The following is a 20120-nucleotide window of genomic DNA, read 5'->3' as shown; positions in this document are numbered from 1 at the left end:
CACTTCAGTTGAGCCTGCTGTCAACTCCACGCCCCTGCCCGCCCCTCCCCTCCCCTCTCCTCCCCTCCACTCAAGTCAAATCAAGTCAAGTCAAGTCAAGTCCGTGCCATTCCATCACTCTCGGAGGCACTCCATGCTGGGTGCAAGACTGCAACTGCGGCGCGTATCTCTCTCTCTCTCTCTCTCTCTGTGTGTGTGTGTGTCTTTATTGGCTTTCACTTTGAGCGCAGATTTTTTCCCATTTTCCGCTCACTAATTTTTCCGGATGCAGTCCATCGTTCTCTCTGTCCATTTTCCATCATCTCCCGTGGCCCGCATCATTGCAACTTCCTTTTTAACAAAAAAACAGAGAAGAACAGGCAGGCAGCAGGCAGGCCCGAAATTGACCTTTGTCTAGGGCAATGCCGCAACTACACTCGAAGAAAACTCCAAGGCAAGGGAAATTTGCTGTGCACAAAGAGAGCAGCCCAGAGATGTGCTCGGAGAGGGGAAACTGTAAAAAGGGGAATTTTGACAATTTGAATTTAATTTTAAAATATTTAATTCAATTGTATATTTTCATATTTTAAGTAAATACATATATTTCACATTTAAAATAAATGTTTTTCATACTTAAAAATAAAATATATTTTTAATATTCAAAAGAAATACCTTAAATATATTTAATATTAAACAAAAATATGATGTATTTAATTTGCAGATTAAATATATTTTTTATATTTTAAAAAATTTAATATTTAAAAAAAATAAATTTCAAAATAAATCATATTTAAAAAAAATTTGTTGTATTTGATATTTTTAATAGTTGAATATTTTAAAGAAATGTATTTAATACTTTAAATAAAAATGATGTATTTAATATGCAGATAAAATATATCTCACACTTAAAAAAAAATAAACATCATATTTTCATAATTAAATTAAATATATTTCCCACAAATTATATTTTTAAAATAATAAATTATAATTAAATAATTTGTAAATTAATTTATATATTTTTAATACATTTATTTTAGCATCAAAGTGATTTTTATTTATATTTAATTGCATTATGTTTGCCCTTTAAAAAGCCGAATATTTATTTGAAATATCGGCTCTGCCTCTGAAAATTTTGGAACTTTGCACCCCCGTTTCTTCGAGTGTACTCCTCTAACAATCTTCTTGTCATTTTGCGATGCCATTTAGACATTAATTATGTTAGTTGGTGCGTAAATTTCCGCTACAAAATTCGAAAAGAAGGCAAATGGAGGGGCAGGAAGGCGGGGAGGGAGTGGAGGGAGGAGTGGAGTGTGCAGGAGGTGCCCTCGGATGACAGTCGAACCATTATTTCCATTACTAGTAGTCCCATTATTATTATTATGATTATTATTGGCACTAATCTGGTGGCTGTTTGGCATGATTTGGCCCAGAGAACCCCCGCACCGAAACGAACCGAACGGAGCCGATCCAAACCGATTCGTGATGGTGATTAATGGGCTCTGGGCTCTGGGCCCTGGGCTTTGGGCCCTGGGCTCTGGGCCATGTGACCCACTAAAACAAGTCTGTCTGGATTTGGTTCGTTGGTTCGTTGGTTCGATGGGACCCGGGCCGGGGGCTAAACAGCATTTTGAATCTATTATTTGCACTCTTTCACTCTCTCTCCGGCACTGTTTGTCTCTTAATCCGCGGCTAGACGTCGTATATCGCATGATGTGCCCCCCCGTGCGTGTGTGTGTGCCTGTGTGTGTGTGGAATGGATACCCGATATGCACATATACGGCTACGAGATACGGAATATATAGTTACAGATGCCGTGTGAAAACAAAAGCGAAACTCGCTGTAGCTTAAGGCTGGCAAAAGCCAGTTAATGCCAAAAGCAACACGACCCAAGCGGGCTGTCACTCACTCACTCACTCATTCATTCATTCATTCACTCGTTCAGCCAGCCAGCCATCCAGCGAGTCAGTCAGTGGGCAAAAGTTCAAAGGGCACAAGCACCTCCTCAATGGAGGTTTTTGTGTGCCGATGGGGCCACAAATTGAGTGCACAGAAAAGGGATAATCGCGCCGAAAAAAAACCCCCCAAAAAGGGTGTTGCCCTCCCACTCCCACTCTCCACCCCCCTCTCTGTGCAACAAAAACAAGAAGGAATCTTCGAATCCCGAATTCGGAATTCGGAATCCCGTGCGGCATCCTTTGCGCCAACTGCAGAGAGTCTATCAAAGGAATTTGCTTGTTTTTGCAACAAACAAAAGGTGCCCAACAAAAGGGCGAACCAACGAGCGGAACATCCGTCAGTTTTCCCGGCCCCTGAACGACCCAAGAGGTACCCTACAAGCACAGCGGAGGCAGGGGAAGCAGTACTCCCCCCACCTGCCATTTGCAGGGTATCAAATAAATATCACCTTTATACACAGATGTGTATCCAAAAAATGTCAAAAGGGATTTTTTTGCACGCTCTGCGTCCCCTCCGCGGCTTTCCGTTACAATTGATCCGCTTCCAAAGTCTCGAAAATTGAAATCGAAGCCACAAAGCAGGGGGCAGGGGGCAGGGGCAGGGGGCAGGGGCAGGGGGAGGGGCACAGCTTAAAGCCAACGCAAAAACAGTTAAGAGCCAGCCTTCGAGCCCTTGGATAGCCCCCCTGCAGATCCCTGGATGGTCAAAAAACAGAAAATATTTCCTCAAAAAAGCGAACCGATCGTGTTTCCTTGGCAGCAAATCCTCGCCAGTGATTTCTGCTTCCTGCCACAGAAAAAGAGGGAGCACCCCGCACCCTGCACCCTGCCGTGGGCGCACAGGTGATTGAATCATTCAAGTGGAGGGGATGGATGGATGGATGGAGGGGATAATAACTAAAGCGAAAGACTGACGAGGACAACAATTGAATTTATGTGGCCAAAAACGATAATTCCTTATCCCGATGCCAAAAACAAGTCCATCCCATCCCATTTCCTTATTTTGCAGATATCGAATCTTGATCTGTCACAGAAATCAAAGCGTATAGGGCTATAGCCAACTCTCGTGGGCGAAGGTAATATATAGAAGCTTGAACATGATTTAGATCCGTCTTCCAGCCACTCGCATGGGCCTTGCTTTGGATCCTATCCTGCTAAGGAGTCCTAGCCCAATCCTAGCCGAATCCTAGCCCACTCAAGGCACTCGTTTATTGACTATTAAAGGAGTCAGAACACAGCTTTCTGGATATCGTTCGTCGTTCGATGTTCGATATTTCAAAGTGTATTTATTTCCATATAAGCTGTGAATATATGATTCGCTCATCAGCAGTACATACTCGTAATATTAGCGGAAGAGAGTAGCGAGTAGCGAGCAGCGAGTAACCTACGACTGTGGCGACTGTACGAGCACATGTGAACGAGTAACGAGTACGCCTAAGAAGGCATCAGCGTATGAATTTGTATATAATCTACGATCATCGCCGGAGAAAAGATTCCGTAATGCCATATTTTCGAACATTTAGAACATTTGTCCACCCATTTGGCCATTGTTTTGCCTTTCTTTGCTGTTCGCTGTTCGCCGTACTCTCTCGACCAACAACAACGTTGTCAAAATGCAAAACTCGGCTAAAAGTGTGCGTGTGTGTATAAACTTCACCCATTAACACAGTTTTCGCGTCGATTTTGAGTCGAGTCGATGATATTTAACCCAAATAACGCTGACAGAAGAAACAGCAGACAGTTAAGACCACATGACCAAAAGGAAAGAGACGGGAAACCAACAAAAAAGTAAATAAAATTCTGCAAGAGCAAAGTCGTGATGGAAAAAGTGCCAGCCAGCCAGCCAGCCAGCCCGAAGGACCGAGGCTTTGAATACCCTTCCAAGCGGAAACCGATCGTCTCTGGGGATCGTTTCCATTTGTGGGCTAGAGGTTCGATGGGAGGGCGCAATCCTTTGATTATTTGATTGAATTTTGATATCAAATGGGCCCTGTAAAACGTCTCTTTCGTCGTCAACCCTCGTCTATACCCTGATATATGGCCTCTCTGCCTGGGAAGGGTATCAAAACGAATGAGAGAAGAAATTCTGTGGGATTTAGGCCCTCATAGAGAGAGGGGGGTGGAGGGGGGGGGGACACATTACCTGTTTTGTTGTGCCGTGCCTCACTTTGCCCTTGTCCGCCCTCCAGCGCCGCCGCCACTTTGTCATCATCTGCTGCCGCTTCGTCGTCTAATGCAAAGAAAAACGGCAAAAAAAACACAGGAAAGGAAATAAAAACCATTGAATTTTTTAGCACGATTTGTCAAAAGCAGAAGCCAACACCGCACACCTCCCCATTTCCAAACCCCCCCCCCCCCCCCCCCCCCCCCCCCCCCCCCCCACCCCCCATCACGCACAGAAATCAGAAATCTCGCAATGAAAGCCGTATCAAAGGCGAAACAATGACGAATAAAGGTGAGAACGGGAACGGGAACGAGAACGAGAGTGAACGATGGTGGAAGAAGGTGGATCAGAGCGGACTGTGGGGCTGTGGGGCGGGGCTGTTGTGGGGGCTAGTTGCTGCCCAGCAGCTGGTGGAAAGAGCATAGCACAAAGCACAGCGGGGGGGGGGGAGGCGTGCTTGAAGGTCTCGTATCCGAACCTCAATCAACATTTGGTTGACAATAGCAGAAGGTCAAAGAAGCGGCCAAGAGGGGTTCCAGAGGAGTGCTTTTCAGATTGAAAACTCAGTGAATGTATCCCCAACCGCGGGCGGGGGTGGGGGGCTGCCCAGGATTTCCCTTTGAAGCATATTCGAAGGAAATCAAACGATTTCCGATCTACGACTTTTTTCGATTTTTTCCTAAATCTAATCGAAGATTTTTCCTGGGAATTTGACCCCCTATTTAATCGAATGGAAGTCAGTAATCGTATGAAATATATATTATTTTTCTTGTACAAAATTATGAGGTAAAAATTAATTTGAGATTTTTTTGTGCTAAAATCAAAAATATGTAACTCTTTTTTTAATTGATGAGAACTTTACTTCAATTTTGATGATGATAAAAATTAAAAAAATTAAAAATAAAAGGCATAAATCAATGGATTGTTATGTGTTTAATTCGTGATCTCTGATTTCTTCAGTTAGCACGACAGATGCTCAAATTTATGGACCAAAAAATACTAAGAAACTCGAAAAAACTACAATATAAATGAAAAAAGTCAAATTTGTGAATTCAATAGGATATCCTGGTTTCTAAATTAAAATAAATATATATTATTTTTTTTTTGCTATTTCTTAATATTGGGTTGATCTAAAATATTTAAAAAACATAAAAAAATATATTGAAAATTAATTTTTTGTGTGGCTTTATCTAAAATATTTAGCAATGATTTTTTTGTTAATTTTTCATTAATCAAATAATTTAATTTTTAAAATCTTTTATTTTTATTTTTTTATTATTTTTTATTCTATTTTATAAATATATTTATAATAAAATTTCACATTTAGTACGGCTTCATCTAAAACCTTCAACAAGAATTTTTTTTTTAATTAAAATTGTTTAAAAAATATTTATTTAAAAAAAAGATAATTTTTTAACTGAAAATGCAATAATTTGTTCTAAATCTTTTTGCAAAAACGGATCTGGCAATACTCAGACCTTAGGGTCTGCCATCTGTCGTGTTGGATCTCGAACCTCTCGAATCAGTGCTCAACAAGAGGCTTCCTTCTGGGTGGCTCCTCGAACAGGGAACCCTTTACCCAATAGACATACATATATTGATTGAGAATTGATAATTATCCTTGGATCTGAGGGCGGAAGTGCTGGCTCCACGCCCATCCCCCTTCCTCCCAAAAATCTGCTTTCCTTTTCGGCTCTCCCTCAAAATGTCATTTATATTCGCTTAATATTTCTTTCACCCCCTCGTCGCCCCCTCAATCCATAAATATTTTTTCCTAATGTCAAACCAAAAAATTTAAATTTTTCAATCATTTTGTTTCGCTCCTTGTTTTTTTCTTTTGCTGAAGTGCTTGGTACTTTATGGTATTATTTTTTATTTATTTATTATTGGGGCTTTCTTCTCTCGGCCTCTCCGTTCGTTCTCGTGCTCCTCTTTTCAAATTTTGTTGGCATTCCGCTTTGCGCTTTCCGCTCTCCGCTTTTGTGCCGTTTTGTGTGTGTTTTCATTTCAGCGAGTACTCATTTTTGTTGCGGTTATCATATTTCATATTTCTGACATAATGCGCACCTGATGCGGCCCGCAGCCGCCCCCCCACGCCCCCTCCAAGCCCACTCCAAGCCCCCTCCGCCAGTGCGGCCAATTGGCCAAAACATTTTGCGGTGCTGTCTGCTGTCTTTCATTGTCTTCTCCTTCCACTCGGCCGAGGGGGAGGCCGAGGCGGCCTGGGCCCACTTTTTGGCGGGGGATTTCAGCGCGAACATTAGCGGGATTCTGGGCTTCGGGGATTCTGGGATTCTGGCTTTCTGGGCTTCTGGCTTCGAGTAGGCCCGTGCAATAAATCCCGATTCCAAATGATTTTCGAGGGGGTCGAGCTTAGAGATTGGATCGTTAGGCGGTGGCGCGGGCTCCCTTCCCTTCCCCTCCACTCCCCTCATTGCCCATTTCAATTTCAATGCCCCCCTCTCCTCTGGCACCCTCCTGCGTCCATTTTCGAAAATGGCTTTGGCAATTTCTTGGCTGCCGCGTAATGAAAACGGACAGGTGTGCCACGGCACACGGCACACGGCGCACGGCTCTACTCGACTCGACTACCAACAAGCCTAGCCACCCTGCTCCGTGCCCCCGCAACGTGCCCCTGCCCCGTGTGGCAGCCGCTGATTCGCGTAACTTTTCATTTGCGTGGCGAAATGTCACAGATGACGATGGTCCACGGGTCCACGGGTCCACGGGTCCAGGGGCTGCTCTCATCTTGATGATGGCCGCCCACAGCTGATGTGGGATTTTCACCGAAAGAGCCTAGAGAGAGAGAGAGAGAGAGAGAGAGAGAGGGAGTGATCAAATTGGGCTCTCATTTCGGTTATTAGAGAGGCACTTGCAGCATTCAGGGGCCTCCCTCCTTAAATTTGAATCAAAAATTGTTACTAATTTATGGCCAATCGAAGGAGAAACCAAAGGAGACCAAGGAGAACTAGAAGGATCTTTTCTGAAGACTTCAGACTCACAGACAAGGATAGAGATAGTCGAAAGAGGGAGAGGGAGAGAGAGAAGCCCTGTCTTTCCCTTGAGCCAAGCAAAGAAATTTCTTTGGGAATGTTTTGTCCGACTTCTGGAACCTTTTTAGCATTTTTTATGGGGAATGTCGGGGCTTTCTAGCTCCGTTTCGATCGTACGAGCCTTGGCTATTTTTCTGAGGCATGACCTGGTCAAAGTCAGCCTTTTTTGGCCTTTTCCTACCCACAAAAAGCCATAAGAAGAGTCTCAAATTAATGTTGGCGATCCCATCGGCAATGGAGTGTTTCCTTCACTCTTTTCTGGGCAGCAAATAAACCATTTAAACTGAATCTAGATGTTGATGGTCGGAGCTGTTTTAGGCACTATTTATGGACTCTCCCGCTAGAGATGATCCTCCAATGGATGTGGGTTCGAGGCGATCCATGTACACAGGTGTCCATCTTGGTGTCCTTCTTCCCAAGTGGCCTCCCTTCCCTTTGTGGGCCTCCTTCGAGTGTTTGCCTACTTCGGCGTTGTCTGCTGCTCTTTGGGACCTCTTAGAGAATAGTATTTCAATTAAAAATACCATCTTTTTAGCGCATATACCGCGTACACAAGGCGGGCCTCGGAGAGACAATGCCTTTGCCCTTCCCCGCCCCACATCCCTGGCGGGCGCTTCTCAATGGTTTTCCCTCTTTTGTTTTCTATTTTCCAATTTCTCTGCACCTCTCTCTACCCCCCTACCCCTCTCCCACTCTCCCCCACTTCCACTCTCCTGCCTTGTTTTGCTTTGCAATTTTCCTGCGATGCGTGAGCTTTTGTGTGTGAAAACAGGTTTCACTGATTTTCAATTTCAATTGTCTAACACTGCCACTGGATGCCACTGCCACTGTGTATGTGTGTGCCATTTTTATTTGCCCACATTAGCAATTTCTTTTGTTGACTCGTTGCCGTCGTCGTCGTCGTCGTCGTCGTTGGGCCCACCCTGCCATCCCCCCCGGGGTCTGACCTAACCACACTCCCCCCCCTCACACGTGGGGGGCCTACTCCTCCCCCTCCTGGCAGCGGGTCTTTGCTTTGAGTGATTTCTCACTTGTTTGTGGATGCCACAGCCCATCCCCCTGCCCCTACCGCCCCTACCCACAGCTTATTATGATCTTCGGTTGCCATTGTATTTGATTGTGGCTCATTTTTTAATACTTTACTTTTTATTTGTATTTTGTCTTCCGCTTTTCTCTCTCTCCGTCTCTCGTCTTTCGCTTTCGCTTCGTCGTGCAATTCATTTGTGCTTTAATTTAACGTAATCTGTTTAATGTTCTATTTTTTGTTCTCTCTCTTTCTGCCGTGACTCTCCCCACCATCATCATCATCATTCTCATCGTCCTCCACTTTCGTTTTCGTTTTCGCTGTCGTTTCGGTAATTTTATTCGATGCTAAGCGGCGCCGCCTTTTGTTACAACAAATTGAATTATTAGTTTCTTTTGGCGCTCAATTGGGGGGCGGGGCGGCGGCACACACGAGTGCGAGTGGAGGCGCAACACCAGCGAAATACTAGATCCATCAGTGTTGGAAAAGAATCCAGAAAATTCTTCGAGGAACATTTTATATTTTTCCGCAGTTTCTTAAAAAAATATACCAAAAATATAAAAAAAATATTTAATCTAAATATATTTTTTATATTTTAATACCAAAAAACTATGTTTAAATAAAATATTACATATATAATTTCTATAAAAAAAATTCATTTATAATCTATATATTTAAATATATTATTTTAATTTATTTTTATTTATTTATTTGGTATATTTATTTATTTATTGTTCAAGTGTTTTTATAATTTGATTAAATATAGACCGAGCAAAACCCAATTTTTTAACTTAATTTTGTATTTTACTCTAGCATATTTCGCCGAGTGTTTTTTATATATTTTAAATAATCTAAAAATAATCACATTTTCGCGCACATTTTTCTTGGCTAAAATTTTCACTTCTCGCTGTTTCCTTGCAGATCTGCAATCCAGTGAAAAGCCAAGTGAAAAACGTCTACAGGATGTGCAATTTTCTCAGCAAACGCAAGGGACGACGCAACAACAACGACTAAAAAACAACAATAAACAAACAAAATTCCCGGCGATTCCAACACAGTTCCTGGCACAAAATTAATTTTTATTTTTCAAGTGTCTGGGAAAAAAAAAATATAAATATATAAAAAAAAAATAAATGCCATGAGAAGAGCAAAAGTTGAGAGACGAAAGGCGAAGGAGAAAAGTTTTTCAATTATTGTAAAAAAGTGTTAAAAAGGCGCCGAAGAGAGATAAGAACAGAGTGAGAGGGCAGATGAGAGAGAGAGAGAGAGGGCTAGCAATTATCTTTCATAAAAAAAAAGTTCAACTCGAACTCGAAGGCGGCAAAACGGGCAGAAGGGCAAAGGCAAAGAGGCGTCACCAGGCGACGACAGGGACGGAGGCAGCAGAGAGGAATCCAATTTAATTAATTGCTCTTTGAAGTGCCTAACCGCCACGGTGGCCGCCGGCCTCCCACACGACGCATAAGTTATCCAAAAAATTAATTATCAAATTTATCGCGTTAATTTTCGTTTATTTCATTAAGGCAATCCCCAATTAAAAAATAAAGTCATAATATATAACAAGTAAATACCCGCGAAGGAGTGAAAGGAGCGAGCGAACACGCACGAGTGTCGGGCTCAACAATTTAGTAGGTATACAAAATACCGAAAAAATACACATAAAATCCACCGACGGACAGGGACAGAAAAAGCCCGCGAGCGAGAACGACATTCCGACCGAAATGAATCCGACGCCCGTGGGCATTGGATTCGGGTTTGGTCGCAAGCCGCCCCCCAACAACGCAAAAATGCGCTCCCGCTGGCGACCCCGGTCCCGGTCCCGCTCCCGGCCATCGGCTCTGTCCGTCCAGGGGGGCGTGGAGAGCGACATTCCGCATACCGCCGCGGCGGAACCAACCGAAACATTCCAGGCCACAGTCCAAAAACACAGTGAGGACAGCAATCACTCGAGGATCCAGGATCAGCATCAGCATCAGGATCAACACCACCAGCAGCAGCACCACCACCACCACAGCAAACAGCACAGCCAGTTGACAACCCTGGCCGTCCTGCTACTGGCCCTCGTGGCCATCAACCATCTGGATAGCCTGCTCCCGTGGGCACCGGCAACGGCCACGCGGATCGAAGGAGCGCGTCAACGTCACGGATCACCAGGTGAGTCCCCCGCACCAGTCTTTCTTCTCTTTAAATATATGTACATGAACTACAGTCTAAAAGGGGGTGCCTCTAAATGCTTGGGCATTCGATTTTGTGCGAGTTTTCTGGCAGTTCCAGACCCACAGGATGTGTGGTATAGCCAATTGGTAGAAAAATACCAAAAAATACTAGAATATACTATAAAAATAGCACAAAATACTAGAAAAATACCATAAAAAATACCATAAATACTAGATATATACCATAAACATAGCTGAACAAAAGTCCATAAGATACTAGAAAAATCCCATGAATTACCCGAAAAAAATATCAACCAAAAATACCAAACATACCATCCAATTGGTAGAAAAATATCAGAAAATTAGACAGCTCGTAAAATACTAGAATATACCATTAAAATAACAGATGATAACATAATATTAGCACAAACAACTAGAAAAACAGCCGAAAAATACTAGAAAAATACCATAAATACTAGAAATATACCATAAACATAGCTGAACAGAATTTCAAAAGATACTAGAAAGATCCCATACCGTATCGTAAGATACTAGAATATTCCATTAAAATACCAACTGAGAACATAAATTTAACACAAAGTACTAAAAAAAATACTATAAAAATACCCGAAACTTACACAAACATACCAAAAAATACCATAATCAAACCTGAAATAAAATATATGAAAAAAAAAACCGAAAATGATATAAGCATACCAAAAAATACTAGAAATAGACCATAAACATTGCAGAAAAAATAAGAGATAAAAACTAGAAAAATTTCAAGAATTTCAAAAAAACATATGTATACCATGCGATATTTTATAACGATAAATAATAATCCTCCTTGCAAAACAATGACGCCGTATCCTGTTTAAGGTATCCTATGAAAACCCCCCCAAGCTGAGGGCAAAAACCACACAAAAGCTTCCATAAATACAAGTGCAATATTTTCAAACACAATTAAGGGAAATAGTCGAACAATTTAAAGGCTTAGCTGAAGCCGAAGGCACTCGTCAGGCACTCGTCAGACCCGGGGACAGACACTCGCTGAACATTCGACGAATACCAGTGGGTATTGTATTTGACTTTGCGGCTCCCATCCTTCGAGCAGCGGCAAAAGTGTCAAGCAAAATGCCGCCCCAGACCCCGAAGTGCCCGCTTCGAAATTCCTTGAAATGTTTGATTTATAAATCAAGAAGGCCCCACACCCCACTCCCCCCACTCCGCACTCCCCTGCCATCGCTGACAAAATAGTGCATTTCCTTAATCTCCCGTCGTATCGCTTTCGTATCGCGATTCATATATTGATTAACACTTCACGCCACCAAATTGATGCACAAAGCGAGGGTCCAGCCTCCCTCTGACTCCCGATCGATCCGCCACCACCTCCCACGCTTCCGCCATGGGAATACGGGAATGGGCATGGAATGGGGCAATGGGAATGGAATGGGAATGGGAATGGGAATGCCTGTGTGTGAGTGAGTGGCGGTAACTGTTCGTGTCACTTGAAAATCTTGCCCGCAGCATGACCAACATTTCCCAACACCCGCTGCCGCCCCTCCTCAACCCCTCCCTCGCTCAATTTTCTACAAAAATTATGAATGCCACAAGGGGCGAGGGCCCCAGGAAGACAATCTAAAGAAAGCAGTTGGCTGGGCAGGGCAGGGCAGGGTGGTGATGGGGGAGGAGGCAGGGAGGAGGAAAATTAATAAAATTACAACAACTGTTGCAGACCAGAAACAAAGCCAGACACACACACACACACACACACACACACAACGACAGCGAAAGAGAAGGGAAAATCCCACAAATTCTGCGCGTCAAAAGTCGATGGTGCAAAAGTGCGCCAAGTGGCTGCTCCTCGAGTTTCGTACGCTCTGTCCACATTACAGGGTATCCGAGGGTGGATCCCGATGCGGTTTCTCATGGGACAGAAGGGCATTTCCCTGATGAATATTTACATATAATTTATGCATTCGAATGGGATCCACAGCGAATCCTGAGGCAATATTTCATTGTCACTTATTCTAGAATTTCTAGAATTTTTTGCTCAGATTTCTGCTAAAAATACTTAATTTTTTAATTTAATGTTCAACATGTTTCAGGGCTTATTACAAATTTAAAAATTAGCAGCAATATGGTATTTTTTCAGTAGTTTGAAGGAGAGATTTTTGGAAGAACTTGTATCAAAAAAAAATCATTAGTTTCTGCGAGGGATTTTTGAAAGAACTTTAATACAAAACGAACCATAAAAACAAACAAAAAATTTAGTAATTTGTAGGAGGGATTTACGAAAGAATTTTGATACAAAATAAAAAAAAAGACATTTGTAGGAGGGATTTTCAAAAGAATTTTGATACAAAATAAAAAAAAAACTAAGAAATTTGTAGGAGATTTTTGAAAGAAATGTGATAAATTTTCTTAAATTCAATAGTAAAAAAAGAAAATATGGTATCCAAAAAAATAAATATTTAAAAATGGCTTGGTATAAAAATACCAACAAAATACTGAAAAAACTAGCTTTTCCCGTTTCTAGGTAGGTTTCCGCATCAAAGTTAATGCCGTTTCACAGATCTACGGATTAAATAAGTTAAGTTCCAATAAATGTAGGAATTAATACGAAATCCAAGGGAAAGATCTATAAAAGTAGATTGAGGAGGAGTTTTCGGGGGCTACCAGTTTCTCATCGGCTTGGAGGTTAGGAATTGCATAACAGTGGAATAATTCTACGGAAAACCCAAAGCCAATTCCAATTCCAAAGCCCAGAAGCGAGGCTTCGGTTGGGTTATACCCATTGGAGGGCTTCCGTTTGAAAGGTTGCACAACAGCAGGGGCCAAGTACTTTGTTCCAGCAAACAACAAAATAATCATTTGGCAGCTTTTGGCCAGATTTCCAGATTGCCAGATTGCCAGATGTTTATGGCTCAAGCGATACTTTGAAACAAAAAAAAAAAACCCAAACACTTGCCTGGAATGCGGTGGGCTCTGGCGGGTTGGCTGAATGTATGAATAATAGTCCTTAAATGGAACCATAGAACTATCTAAAACTCCTTTGGGTACAGGAAGGAGTCCTCTACTGCTTTTCCAGGGTCGATTCCCAGTCGATTCCCAGCGGCTGCCCCCCCCCCCCCCCCCCCCCCCCCCCCCCATTGCCACCGTAGTTGGAGCTCTTTTCAGTTGTTGTTGTTGTTGTTGTTGCATTTATTGTGGCTACTGCTGATGCCACAAATTATGAATCAGGAAGTCTTAATAAGCGCAATTTCAAGTCGTTAGTCATACAAAGTAAAAATGCTCGCCCGCCCGCCCCTCCACCCCTCCGCAGACATCGTGTCTTTCTTATTCTTGTTGTAGTTGTAGTTGTAGTTGTAGTGGCCACTGCAGTTGTTGTTTCTACTGTACACACACACACACACACACACCAGAGAGCGACTATTAGCGCCTGTGTGTGGAATAAATACGAGTATATGGGGGCGGTCGGTCATTCTGCAGTTGTTGCCATTGATTTTAATTAAGTGAAACGTTTTAATGTGCGCCACAGATTTCCAGATATCCCCTCAACCCCACCCCGCCAACGCTCGCGCCCCTCATGCTGGCGGCACTGAATGTCGGGGGAGGGAGGGCTGGCAGGGAGCTGGCATGGGGGTCAGGACAGCAGAATTTCAATGGCAGAGAGGGAAAAAAACGCTGTACAAAATAGTAAACAGTAAATGTCAAGACAAGCGATCAAATTGCTTATTAAAGCAAATGAAATATGGCCAGAGGCGTCGTCTGGTGGGGGCCTGCGATAGGTGCCCTCTCTGGATTAATCATTGGATCATTTACCAGACTCCTCCCCGGTCCAAAGACCTCTATGTACTCCGGGCGGAGTGTGCAAGTACAAATGACGAGGCAAATGACGGACAATCGATGCTGCAGAAGGTGCAACGACTACGGTTCGAGTCTCTTTCCCCGGGAATAAATCTGTGAGAGCGAGGGCCGAATACAAAGTCATTTAATGCAATTTGCTGATTGCGCCTCTGCCTCTGTGGTCGACCCATACCCTTCCACAGGGTAGGGTCTCTTTACCCAGTTCACAGCCTTGGACCAGGGGCAGTCCGAGGGTATCTGAATCTTCGGCCAGCACAGATCTGGCCCATTCTCTGTAGCTTTTGACATTTGAGTGGAGTAATTTTCATCTTGTTGTTGCTGCAGCTGACAATGCAACTTTGCCACACAAACTTCCTCCTCCTCCATTCCCCCCCCCCTCTTTGCCATGAAAGAGCAAAAGCCAAAATCAGAGAAATGGCTTTAATGGCATTTAATAAACATGGCCCAAACAAAATGTTAGCCCCTGCAGCAGAAGCAGAAGCAGAAGCAGACAACAAAAGCGTGGCCCAGTGGGGGGGGCATGGAGTTGGAGATGGAGGAGAGTCATAACAACCGGCAACCGGATCCAAATTCCAGTTTCAATATGAGGCTGCCAGCAATGCCTGGGATGCTGCTGGGATGCAGCTCCAAGTTGCAGCGCATTTGAAGGAGTCATCATACCGATGATCATTATAATATACGGGTATTACCATCGTCATCAGCAAAGCCCCACAGCCAGTACGGAATACACTTCCACAAGGGATTACTAAATAAGGACTTGGGCATAGGAGGCTATAGGCTATAGGCTATAGGCTATATGAAGAGCATTCGTTGGACGTTTTGGCATCGATTCCGCTGTTCCATCTCGTTTTATGCTGCTTGTTGCTGTTGTCATGTGGCCTTTAATCACAGACGATGGCTGCAACATCAGCAGCAGCAACAGCAGCAGCAGCAGCAGCAACCGCAGCATCAGCATCAGCAGCAAAGCCACTGTGCCAGTGCCAGTGGCAGTGGCAGTGCTTCGGCTTCTGGTTCTGGTTCTTCGTCACACTCACTCACATAAGTACATGCACAGACAAAGGCAGTTTGCTGCCAGTGGGTGGCTGCTGGTGACCGCAAAGTTAATTGCAGTGTGTGTTGCAGCTCCCTTTTGTTGCTGCCACTGCCACTGCCGCTGCCACTGCCGCTGCTGCTGCTGTTGCGGTCGCTTGCCCCGTTGCGGACAAATAACTTTGCTAATACTTTGACCAACCCGAAAGCCACTCGACAAACTTTTCTCCCACACGCAGACACAGACGCAGTCCCATGAGAGCCCTTCTCTCTCTCTCTCTCTCTGTGTGTCTTGATCGGGGACAACCTGGGACCTGGAACTAAGCTCCAACTCTAAGCAGCTCCTCAACTTTTCCGAAGGCGAATTTTTGTCTGAAACTCAAACTAAAGTCAAGTACAATTTGTTCTCCATCACTGGACTAGACTTCACAGCTTCATGACTTCACTTTCCCATTAACTCGATTAATCTATGCGTTGAATTTGGATTACCATAACAGAGGCTCACACGTACTCCGCTGTGGTGAGGACCATCCACGCTCTCGCGGCTCGCAGAAAGAGATGGATGGAGAGCTGACAAACGGACGACAGGCGGCTGGCAAGGTCCTCGACGGAGAGCGCACGTGCCCAAGACCAAAGGCTACAATCATGCACAAGCAATGTAGTCGCTTTGTTCCTAGAAGAGTACCGGACCGAAAAGTACCTCGATTCTTCGAATTTGTATTTGTTTTAGGATTCTGGATTCTGTTCCTGTTCTGTTCCTGATGTTCCCATATCTTAGGCATTCATATTCGGACATTTTTCATGGCAGCCTTAAGAAGTGAGTCCTTCCGACCCGCAGCTTGGGATACTACTCATCGATAAGGTGGTATCGATTCAGTCTGCTTTTCCCAAGGAAGTGCATAAGCCCTCGATATAAGCCATTTTCTGGTGATCAATTGGCAAAGCTTTCTTTAAATCTTTAAAGGCCTTTCACTCGGCCCTGAAGCGCTTGGAATAGTTGTTCCCTTTAAGCGATGATTCCAATTCAACTATCGGTAATAAAAAAGAGAGAATCTGCTCATTACAAAAACCAGCACCATACTGATATATCGCTTTGAACTTTTTAATTTAATATAATTTATTTTTGAATAATACATATAAACTTTGAAATCTTCGGTAATTTTTGACCTTTTTGTGGAAATGCCGCAGCCCTGCCTTCGGCCTCCATACTTGACGATGGGGGGATCTCAAGTTTCAGGCAGTTTCCAGCTAGATTCCAGCGGTTTCTTCTTTCCGGCCCCAAACAGAATGGACAGACTCCCCGAAGGCGGGGCGGGGGGTGGCGGCGGTCGGTCAGGTGAAACCAGTTCAAACTGCAATAGTCTCCAAATGCAGTCGCAGTCGCCGTCGCAGTCGCCGCTGCAGTCGACTTTGCGCTTGACTGCGTTATTTTTCTAGCCGGCCGGCTCGCAGTCGCAGTCGCTGCTTCGGGCGATGGTTCGTTCGCCCGCTCATTCGGTTCGTCGGTTCGGTTCGGCTCGGCTCAGTCGCTTTGCCGCCATCCTTCGCTCTCCCTCTCACTCGCTGTGCGACGTTTCGCATCGCTCAACAAAAAACTGAGATGAGCTGGATCGGTAGAGAGTGTAAGAGTGGGAGAGGGGGGGGGAGTGCGGAGTGGGGTCAGCCAGTGAATGTCGTGGGAGGTGGGTGGAGGGGGGGGCTGCTGGTAATAACATCATAGGTCAGCCGGTCGACAGTCGTTTTGTCGTTGTCTCTCCTCCTCCTCCTCCTCCTCCGATGATCACTTGTCCCATTTACTGCTGTCTCGCTTCCTCTCGCTCACAGGTATTTTCTCTCTTTGTTGTTGCTGTTTCCATAAACAATATTTTTGCTCGTCTCTTTTGCTGTGGCTGCTGCTGCTGCTGCTGTTGTTGTTGTTTCTTTTTATTGCCGCTTTGTGTGTCGCTGTTTCTTTTATTCCGTTTTAGTTTATTTCCCTCTCGTGCTGCAGCATTCGCACACATCACACAGAGCATTCGGTGCCAGGCACCGGCGATCACCGTTTCAAGCCAGTGCCAGCAAGCAGTGCATGTGCACTGCACCCTCGTGAGACAGTGTGTGTGAGCGAGAGGGGGAGACTAATTCGAGTGCCCAGAGTGACTGCTCTGTTGAGGGGTGGGGGGGTTGAGTATCTCCATGCCAGACTAATGCCAGACGGATATCTGCTGATCAGCTGTTCCACAAAACACAGTGTGACCGTACTTTCGATTTATTTTGAATAGAATTAATAGTTGAGGGTTGAGTTTTTTCTTCTTTATTTTTGGATAATTATTTGTTCGTGTTTCGTGTTTCGAGTTTCGATGGGGCCATAGTCGTGGCTTGTTTTGTTTTGCTTGGCAGCTAATGGGATTTGCTCATTCATCTGGCAACATGATTTGTGCGGACTGTACACCTCGACACCTCGGATGGCATAATCAAAACTCCCTGCCAAACGATCGCCTGTTCCCGTCCTCGAGCTTTAATTTATTAATCGCTCACGACAATGAATTAATTGCAACAGTAGACACAAAACACGGAATTCCTGGAACTTATCAAAACGGAAACTACACTGCAATTCGGCCGGCAGATTAGGTTACTTTTATTTATTGCTCTTTTGAGCGATTTATATTCGATTCGATTCAATTCGATTCGGAATTTGTCGAATACAAATGCAAATTCTTTATAAATATTGTTCGAGTGGAACCGCATGTCGCGCATCTAAATGGAAATTTTCCTTTATTACGAATATCACTTTTTTCTTTGTTTCATTTCGGGGAAGCACACCTGCATTCGTTCGGTTGCTAAAATTAATTTCAATAAAATACACAGCTGGATCGATGGCATTTCAATTATAGAATCCAGAAACAAAATAAGAACGCAAAGAAAAGAAAAGCAAAGCAAACGAAAGCGTGTTTCTGTATTCCAGATACCATATACCATATATTAACATTTCGATTACAAACATAAACCGCTTAGCCATACAACAAATTGAAATAGGAATATAGAAAATGAAACGTTTGTTTTGTTTTTGTGTTTTTTCTGCTGGCATCATTTTTTTTATCATCATTTTCATTATTTGTTGGCAATAATTCTTCTTTAATTGACAGGCAGGCAAATCAGTCTCGGGTAAAATCTCTCCCCGTACGGGTATTTGTATGTATTTTTCAACCGAATGAATCAATTTGCAATTCCGTTTCAGCCGTCCCAGTCCCCGTCCCCCTTCCCAACTCCAGTCAGTCCAGTCAGTGCCGTGCCCTAAGCCCAATGACAGATCACGTAAAACTTTGTAATAATAAATAATTGGAATGGAATCGGAATGCCTGGAATCGCATTACGATAGCCAGCCATCTCCCACCGCAGAGGCAACAAGCAACAAGCAACAAGCCACAAGCCACAAGCCTGTTTAATAAATAAATAAATAAGTTGAATCGTCAAGGATGGGGTTGGGCGGTGCAAGATTTCATCGGGAATTGGGACAGCTTAAAGACGGATTCTGAAGGACCTCAAATAGGTGTTGTTGCAGCTTGTTGAATTAAGGATTTAAAGCAGATTGTGGTTGCAAAATCAAAGGCGCTTTCACATGAGTTGACACTTGTTTGGGCTGCAATTCGATTGCTGTTTGATTTTGGAGTCTGAATAGTCGCTACCATATTATTGCTAATAGTAGAATGGAGTAACGAGTAAGGAGTAAGGAGTGAAGAATAAGGCGTAGAGGAGTATCGAGTGCGGAGTAACTAGTATGAAGTAATGGAGTAACGTCTATGGACTAAAGAGTATGATGTAAGGAATGACGATTGGGGAGTAACGATTGGTGAGTAACGATTGGGGAGTAACTTGCAAGGAGTAACTAGTATGAAGTAACGAGTTTGAAATAAGCAAGGACTAACGGGGAAACTAGCATGAAGTTACGAGTACAGACTAATCTTAATGGAGTAGCGAGTATGGAGTAAGTACGCAGTAACGAGTACAAAATTACAAGTACGGAGTAACTAGTATGAAGTAGCGAGTAAGTAGTAATGAGTTTGGAGTAACGACTAACACGTAACAGGAGTAACAGGTAAGGAGTAACGAGAATTCCGAGTATTGAGTATGGAGTAACGAGTAGCGAGTACGAAGCCACGTATGCAGAGTACTACGTAAGGAGCAGCGAGTAAGAAGTAAAGAGTACAGAGTAGCGAGTACGAAGCCACGTGTGCAGAGTACTACGTAAGGAGTAGCGAGTAAGAAGTAACGAGTAACTTAACCTTTGGTACTACAATTACTAAAATTACTCAATTACTAAAAAAAAGCTTATACATATAGTAAGCACCTATTATGTATTTAGTTTCCCAACTAAATATTACCACGCTTAAATAGTTTAAATAGTTTAAATAGTTCAAATGTGTGTCCTACTGTACATGACATTAACAACTTAACTTCAAACGTGGCTTTCAAATTTGAGCTTGAAACATTTGTTGCTGAAATTTAAACAAAAATTGTTGATAAATTTTGAAAACTTTATTTCCCCCACGCCCCCTCCCACCAACCACGTGGCCGGGGGGTGTCTGAAGTGGGTTCTGTGTGGATTAGAAGGGCTGGCGGTACAGTCTATCCCACACGTACGAGTTTATTCGAATAATATGGAAACGCATACCTCTACCTGGCTGCACACACACACACACACACACACATACGAGTGGTAGTATGCATCTGTCGCATATTTTATGCATTCTAACTGTGCTTTCTAATGCCTGTCCCTGTCCCTGTCCGCGTGTGTGGGTGTGTGGGTGTGCCGGCTGGTAAAGTTAATTGTTTTTGAATAATTAATTACACACAGCGCGGCAACCGAAACAACAACAACAACAATGCAAATTTATGTAACCGACAGCGACA

At 43.6% G+C, this 20120-nt stretch overlaps 1 protein-coding gene across 1 annotated transcript in view; it reads left to right on the top strand.

Annotated features, from left to right (window-relative positions):
• LOC26531966 (uncharacterized) overlaps window positions 1-20120 on the top strand; it is a 63225-nt gene that overhangs the window by 17363 nt on the left and 25742 nt on the right. Inside the window, exon 2 of the mRNA XM_015185842.2 lies at window positions 9097-10329. Coding sequence (XP_015041328.2) covers window positions 9897-10329 — 433 coding nt within the window. The 5' untranslated portion in view covers window positions 9097-9896. The remainder of the gene's footprint in view (window positions 1-9096; window positions 10330-20120) is intronic.

The sequence above is a fragment of the Drosophila pseudoobscura genome, chromosome X (assembly GCF_009870125.1).
Source record: "Drosophila pseudoobscura strain MV-25-SWS-2005 chromosome X, UCI_Dpse_MV25, whole genome shotgun sequence".
In the NCBI taxonomy this organism is placed as follows: Eukaryota; Metazoa; Arthropoda; class Insecta; order Diptera; family Drosophilidae; genus Drosophila; species Drosophila pseudoobscura.
Note: the sequence above shows the minus strand (reverse complement) of the source record. Positions and strands in the feature narration are given on the sequence as shown.